The sequence below is a fragment of the Diospyros lotus genome, chromosome 11 (assembly GCF_014633365.1).
Source record: "Diospyros lotus cultivar Yz01 chromosome 11, ASM1463336v1, whole genome shotgun sequence".
Taxonomy (NCBI): Eukaryota; Viridiplantae; Streptophyta; class Magnoliopsida; order Ericales; family Ebenaceae; genus Diospyros; species Diospyros lotus.
In genome coordinates, this window is record NC_068348.1 from 16136635 (window position 1) to 16144720 (window position 8086).

Genomic DNA, 8086 nt, shown 5'->3' on the forward strand with positions numbered 1-8086 from the left:
GGATGAGATCTGTCATTAATAAGGATGAGATTTGAGGTAGGGTGCGCAGATACTAAGTAGAGACTGTAATGATGTTGTAGCAGGCTAGCGTATGACCAAGATGGGCTGAGATCGAGCCATGAGGGATGGGCCGAGAGAGAGGGCCATGAGATGGGCTTGAGATTGGGCTGAGAAAAAAAGAGGAGGAGGGGCCTGATTGGGCCCAGATGGTCCACTATCCATCATCTAAACAACCTCAACACATGCTCACATGTTTATTAAAATTTTACATTAAATATTCATCATCAAAACATTCTCAAAATCAAACTCAACACAAGTTTATGTGTTTGTAAACTTTTAAACTACATAGGTTTCATTTTGGTAGAGTTTTGAATTAAAATGAATCCTTATGTAGTAATACATATATAAATCGTTGAAGGGTTGATCAGATATAAATTAACTTTTATGAATGTTTGAAAATGAGAAATTAACATATGTTCATATTTAGAAATTAATGCGTACTATTTGCCTTAGACCGGGTTCCTAACGAATGGTTGTCTTTAAATATCTGTTTTATAAAAATTAGGATGTGTTTCTAACTTTTAGGATAAGAATCGGTGAAAAATGATTTTTCTACATTTAGTTATGAATTTTCTTATAAATATATCCAAATAGTTTAAAACAATATATATACTACGAACTAATCCATTTTTGACAACTTCCTAGGAATAATAGATTGAGGATTAAATTCTAATAGAATTCTAGGCCATACTTATAGAAGTAGAGTTTCTAGAAAACTTCGCTTCATGTTTGTTCAATTTTTTTGGAAAAATATATGCTTGATTTGGAAAGACTGCGTCATTCGGTTAGGCCAACTAACTTTGAGTTAAATTTGGAAAGGTCAAACCTCAATAAAATCAAATAAATTTTGGATATATTGTATTTCATTGAAATAGATTTCCAATTACGTGTAGCTCGCATGAAAAGGTGAATATTTGGTCAATCAAATACCCAAGATATGAAATGTGTTATAGTAAGAGCAAAACTATAAATAACCAATTTTATATAATTTCTCAAAGGGACAAATGACGTCCTTTGAAGTTAATATTTTCACATAAGATCGTCTTATGAGTGTTTTAGTTGTCATGAAAGTTTCACGAACTTTTATGATGGTTTAGGTATCTTAAATGATAGAATGTTAGGTAATAATTATGTCAAAAAGACTAGAAAGTCTTTTAAACTTATGAATAGGCTAAAGATGACTCGAAAATAGTATAAAGTAGTAATATCAATAAATTTTGTTCTAAATATGTTTAGATGATGCGTTAAAATTTTATTATCACCCTTAGTTACAATTTTATGTTGAATAATGGTTTTTTCCAAATGGATTAAGGGTGAGACTTTTTAGAGACCACTCCGTGAACTTAGGTAATTAAATACAAATATGTAATTAAATAAAAATCTGTTAAGGGAGTCATTAGATGGGCCAAGGGAAATGAATTAATTTAACAATGGAGGTTGAATTAATTATTTCTTTAATAAGAAATTCTTGATTTTTGGTTTAATAACACTCTTAGGAGAGTAAAGTGTTGTAATATTGGTTAACATTGTGAAATCCTTTATCACATGAGTAAGAAAAAGAACATATTTCTCATTCTAAGATATATCAACCTCCGATAGGGATTCCCTAAATAAGTTCATACAGGATTTTATTGAAACCCAACTAGATGGCTCCTTTACATGCCAAAGAAATAGCTAAAAAGGAGTCAAGAGAGGTAGACCTTTGTGTTGTGGCACATTAACTAAGATGAACCTATTAGCTACCTTTAGGCAAATTGGATTACTTGGACCGATACCACCCTAAATAGCCCAACAAATCCATCCCACAATAGCAAGGAGGAAACCTAAACTCAAAAGGTAACATTGCAAATGTAAAGAGAACCTCTAGGCCCGTAATGAGTCCTCTTCTTTGAGTTATATTCTACATCTTAATTAGGTAGACAAAATGTGATACCACAACAAGAAATCTTGTTGCTACCTTGTTGAATTCTACTATATAATGAAACCTCGGGCAAGAAATTGTGACATATATGCTTTGCAAAATATGTAATTTATATGCATAAGTAATCGTCAACTCTTGATTCCATGCAGAGAAGAATAAAATGAAATGATGATTTAGGGGTAATTGAGGGGGTGATATGTAACACGTAACCCCATAACAACCTTAGAAAAAAACTGACCTTGGTTATTTGATGACGTCCCCTTTGGCTAAGTGACTGAAAAGAAAGATTGTGTGAGAAACAAAATGAGTCAAAAGAGACATGCTCGCATGAGGCTCCATCGATATAGGTGCTTGAATCAATGCAAGCGGAATGAAGTTGCTTAAATGGAAGTCGAGAATAGACCCCCTAAATTAGTAGAGATGCAATCTAACCATCGAATAAAGGGAATTTCCTTTTCACTAATGTTACATTCACACAAGTGGACTTCCCATGACCAATATACTTCCAGACATTGGGAGTGAGGGACTCCCGATGTGCCTGTTAACTAGCCATAACAATGTGACAACCCTTTAAAGATTGTTCATATCATGGGAGCCATGACAACAAGATTTTCATGTGTTAAAACCCCATGCAAGTGAAATTGAATATGTGAGGATATTTGAAGGTATATGGTCAAGACAGGCAAGAGAAAAACCCTATGTAAGGATATGGGGCGCAATCCTCTAACCACATTCACCATTTTGATCATCCCATTGATTGGGAAGACATTGAGCGGGCAAGAGAATGTGTTAAGTTGTGGGATATACAAGCCAATGGTAGAGCAACGAGGGTATTATCTCTAAACTCATTCTCCTTTTTCCTAATTTTACGTTGTCTCTTCTTTACCTTCCTAAGCTTCCTTTGAACAATTGTCGATCTCCTTCAGATTGGGGAATCCTTTGGCTCTAATTAGTTTGGATTTTATATGAACTCAAACCTGCACTAGTCATAATATGTTTATAATTATAGGTCTAAAATGACCCTAATAACAAAGAAAACCATAGAAATGTCTAGTTATTCGCCTAAGGTTTTTGGAATAAGCAAGTTTTGCAAATACACAATGTAATAAGAATGTTCTTTAGACACTTCACCTAAACGAAGTCTATACCATCGACATTTACAAGGACAAAAATTCGATTATAGGGTGTCTTCAAGTGTGTGGTAAGGAGGTGTTAGTTCCTTCTACGAAGATTGTTGTTGGAACTCAATTTGACAGTTCCCTTCGGTATCTAGGAGACTGGGACCCAAGAGGTGGGGGGTTTTGGTTTTCTCTTTGTTTGGCCTCCAATAGTAGTGGACTCTTGTTTTCTATTACCCTTCTCTAAAACCTATGTAATCAAAATTAAAAAATTACCCAAAATAGTATTAACACCAAAGTACTAATTAAGATTACCTAAAACTTACCCCACAGACATGGTATAGTGGTAAAATACTTAGAATTTCACATGGAGTATTGAGATTCGAATTAGTGCGTCGACTTGAAAGATAAAATTATTATTGAAAGACATCAATAAGGTTGGAAAATAGGTCTTGGATGGATTGCGTCGAATGTCTAACTAGTTCTGAGTGTGTATAGACTGTGTCCGCATCCAGATTTACCCGACGGGGTGCATCAAGGGGGAATGTCATCCGTCTCTAGGGATTAGTCAGGTGAATCTCAGACACCCCAGGTGAATAAAAAAAAAAAAAAAAGATTCATATGATTTATGTCTAGTATAAACTATAAATTAATTTAAAATTACACTAACAAACCAATCTAACAAGCTCTATTCAGCAAGAGTAAGTTCTGAAAGAATAATTCTAATTAAATTTATATAATTCAAACGATGATAAATGAGAGAGGTTTCAGGGTTTCTAGTACAAAACTTGAAAGGGCACTTTATACCTGCCCATCACCCTTCAACTCAAGAGTGTCTTAATGGGGTCTAATTTTTTAAAACCAGACCAAACTAAATTACAGAAACAACAACAACAGCAGCAAGAAAATAATAACGAAATAAACGGACCTATTAGTTCAGGTCAGTTGGGAGCTTCAACTAATCAACCATATATATGGCTTTTCCTATAGATATCGAACTAAACTAAAAAGAATGCAAAAACTCAACAAAAGATTGGTCGGGAGCATGTAGCCGAGGAAGTTAACACGTGGAATTGCTAAACTTGTGGAGGACGACGAATCATGTATATCTGCGGATTCCATTTCCCATATCTTGAGAGAGGCGACCACGTTGGCCTTGGTGGCGTTGTTGAACAAGAACAGCTTCGCATCATCGTATATTGCCTTTGTTGGGTACACTCGCGAGGTGATGCATGTCCTCCCTCCTTGTGCGAAGCTCTCGATTATCGAGTGATCCACCTGATGATTTACATCATGTCTTATATGTCGGGGATCAACAATATTAGGTTGCGTTTGGACAGAGAGATTTTAAATGAGACCTACGTACTTACCAGTATTCTCACCGATAGCTTTTCACCATCCAGCACTGAAACCGTGCTTCCGTAAACTGTCTTGTCGACATCCGGTGCAGCCGAAGATCTGCAAGACCAAAGCGGCGTCACATACTATCAAGTGAATTTACAGAGAAGAAAAACAGACACTATGGCTTCGAACCTTAAAATGTCAGTGCAGAAGTGAGTTGTGAGATTCCCATCCTTCGATTTGACAATGTAGAAGTAAACCGGAGTCTGCTCGGAGAGCGTCTTGTCGGCAACAACCAACAGCCCGAACGGGCCAAGCGCGCCCCGGTCAGCTGCTCCGCCGCTGCCGGCGCAGCTGTACGATTTCTCTTTTTGGTCATGATGGCTGCTAATTAAGGTCTCCACCGCCTCCTTACCGATCTCGAACTCCGCTGTGATATCCAGCTGCCAGGGATACAAAGATACAGTTAAGATCTTCATCTTCAAGTGATATCTTGAACGTTATATAATACACAAACCTGAGACGATGGACCAAGGTCCAGCGGCACAACCGAGCCCGCTTCGACAACCACATTGTTCACTTCCCAGCTCTTCGATCTCAACTCCTCAACCTCCTCCACCGGCCATTGAAGCAAATTCATACCCGTCTTCTTATCGAACAGAATTGTTCTTGGAATGGCCTGTTGCAACATTTAAAAACAATATATATATATATATCGTATCAAATTCTTAGCAAAAGAACTGAACTCCTTTGTGGGTTGAAATTTGAGAAGATTCGGAGAAAAGAATGAGTTGTACCTGAACTGAAGCCCAGCCCTTTGAGATGTCGGCGTTCTCGCTATCACTCTCTGGAATCCAGCCCCACAACACTCTCCTCGTCTTCTTCTCATCGTAGAACGTCTTGGAAGCGTAGAACTTTCCATAATCGTACCTCCACCCGAGACCCAGATCCAGATCCCCATGATCCGGAACCCACTTGCGACCTGCCTCGTCGTAGATCCCAATCGCGTAGTAATCGTTCCTGTCGTCGTCGAAACTGGCCTTCAAGACATGCTTCACGGCGGTGCCTTGCTCCGAGAAATCCAGCCCGATGTTCTCAGTCACTGAAACCGGGTAAAAGTCCACACACTCCCACATACCCGTACCCTGAACCGCGTGGAGGAACCCGTCCTGGAGCTCGTAGGTCTTGAAGTCAGCGGTGTCGTAAAGCAGGGAGATGCCAGTTCGGTTCACCTTGGACCCGATGTTGATCCGCCACTTGCCCTCGGTGGTGAGCATGGCGGTGGTCGGATCGCGGAAGTCGTGGACGTTGATGCCTGGCGGGGGGACGAGGACTGGGTTGCCGGAGTACTTGGACCAGTGGATGAGGAGCGAGTCGGATGGGTCGGACGGGTAGGCTAGATTCTGGACCTGGACGCTGGCGTTGGTGTAGCCGGTGTAAAGCATGATGATTTGGCCGTCAGGAAGAATGGTGGCACTGCCGGTCCAGACGCCGTTGATGTCATACCACTCGTCGGCCGACAAGGCGATCGGAAGATGCTCCCAGTTAATCAGATCCTTTGAGATGGCGTGGCCCCACACGATGTTGCCCCAAACAGCCCCTTCCGGGTTGTACTGGTAGAAGAAGTGGTAGTTTTCTTTGTAGTATAACGGACCTGCCCATGTGTATATATGTATATATAATAATATTAATATAACAACAATGTTGTTATTCACGTTTGAATCATTTTAGTATATATGGGGATATTTATTTAAAAAAAAACAAAATATCATGTGACATATTTAGGTGAATTATTAATTAATATTAGAAATAGAGAAAAAAAGGTATAATTATAAATAAAAATGTACATGAGATTGTGATATATAATATTTTATGAAATTTACTATTAATTTTATAGAAATTTATCTAAATTTTTATAGATAATATGGCATGCTTTTAAACATAGAGAAAATTAAGTATTGACAATGTTATAAACATGAAAAGAAAAAAAAAATTATTTGAGAGTTTTAGGTATAAATGTTTTTATGTCTCATGCCCTTCTTATAATGCAAATGAAATATATTATGATCGATGTGTATTAATTATTTTTTTTTTGTAAAATTTTATTGCAAGAAGACATATAATGAAGATAGGTAGGTATATGTTAGGTTAAAATATTAATTTGGATAGGTTTTTGAAAAGGTTAACACTAAATTTATACAAATTATATATTATAGCAAATTTTTTAATATAGGAAGGTTGTGTTTGGATATCTAATCACTTCAAATTGATTTATTTCTTAATTAGGTTCAACTTTAAGTGAGTTTAAATATTTGGATTTAAATTCAAATTTTATGCCACCAATTTAATAATGGATTTTAAATATTTATAATTATGCCGAAAGAAAATTGTGAGCTTACCATTAGGATCTGCAGAAGAGAAATCAAATCGGGGCAGAGCAAAACAACCAAAAAGAAAAAGAGAAGCGTTAATATTTTATAATAATAATAATAATAATCTTATGAATTCTTGAAAATAATAACAAGTATATATGTACCATTCATCCAGTTCTTCAACGGCTGAAAGTGGAATCCGGTTCTCTGCCAGGCCAGCATGCGGTCGGTCCATGCAAACAACCTCGACCGTCCCAACCGCAGGCCGCCTCTCGACTTCGCCGACACCCCTTCCGCCACCCCACGCGGCAGCAATGACGGCGGCTCCCTCATCGTCTCCGCCGAGTGCCTGGTCGGAACCACCACAACAATGCAGGCCACCAGACCCAGCAGTGTCACAAGCGCAACCAGCCCGGACACGAAAATCCACCACCCTTTGGTCAGTGTCCGCCGGCCGTTGTCCTCTCCGCGGTCGTCGGCGGCGTCCGCCAAGGAGTAGTAAGCGTAGTTTCCGTCCTCCAGATCGGAGGAAGCCGGCAATGGGTTGTAGGTCGTCATGGAGCTTCGAGGAAGATCAAAGCGTGGAACAATAATGGATTGATTGATTGTATTAGGGATTTAGTTTGCTCTTTCATATATTCACCTCTCCATTAATGATTCTACGGACATGCTGTTTCCTCGTTAGGCTGGTTTTCCTGGTTCGTCGGAGGAGAGAGAGACCGAGTTTTGGAGAGAGAGAGACAGAGAGAGATGTAAATATACGATGATACGAGTTTTAGGGGAATTAATAAGTAATGGTATATTTATAGGAAAAGATTAATCAGAAATCTAAAATCATTTGAGTTTTGGTTTTGGTATGGAAACCAAATCTCTAATCCAATTAAATTGGAGAAAAATGAATTTAAAATTCAGTATACTTTTGTTTTCCGTAAATACTCAAATTTATAACTATCTACTTAGTTTTGGAAACCAGAAACCAGAAATGTTATAATAAATTATTTTAATTGATATTATATACATATTATTGATCATATTATGTATTTTATTTTATTTTATTTGAAGTCTTGTTTTAATGCACAAACAAAAAAACTCTTCATTTTAGTTTCATACAATTCTGTTCTCACTTTGTGTTTTGTTTTACAGTTGAGGTTAATAATGAAAATTACTCAAGTATCTTTATTTTTTTTTATCTTATAAATACTTGGATTTGTGGAAATTTTGAATTATTTAATATTAAAATCAGAAAATAAAAGTTATTTCATATATTTATTTTT

At 37.4% G+C, this 8086-nt stretch overlaps 1 protein-coding gene across 1 annotated transcript; it reads right to left on the minus strand.

The window, feature by feature from the left end:
• Nucleotides 1-3865: 3865 nt before the first annotated feature.
• On the minus strand, nt 3866-7034 carry LOC127813453 (acid beta-fructofuranosidase 2, vacuolar-like). Its single transcript, XM_052354413.1, has 6 exons — nt 6977-7034; nt 5238-6094; nt 4958-5119; nt 4633-4883; nt 4470-4557; nt 3866-4377 (listed from the first exon to the last, which is right to left on the minus strand). The coding sequence occupies exons 1-6, from the start codon at nt 7032-7034 to the stop codon at nt 4084-4086; spliced, it is 1710 nt and encodes a 569-aa protein (XP_052210373.1). The 3' UTR covers nt 3866-4083.
• Nucleotides 7035-8086: the final 1052 nt, after the last annotated feature.

What these genes read in the sequence shown, in the direction of transcription:
- LOC127813453 (XM_052354413.1), bottom strand. Translation starts at nt 7,034, where the DNA reads ATGCTGGCCTGGCAGAGAACCGGATTCCACTTTCAGCCGTTGAAGAAC. An exon ending in AGGGCTGGGCTTCAGTTCAG is followed by an intron (nt 5,120 to 5,237) that starts GTACAACTCATT and finishes ATGTTGCAACAG; the next exon opens with GCCATTCCAAGAACAATTCT. An exon ending in AGCTATCGGTGAGAATACTG is followed by an intron (nt 4,378 to 4,469) that starts GTAAGTACGTAG and finishes GTAAATCATCAG; the next exon opens with GTGGATCACTCGATAATCGA.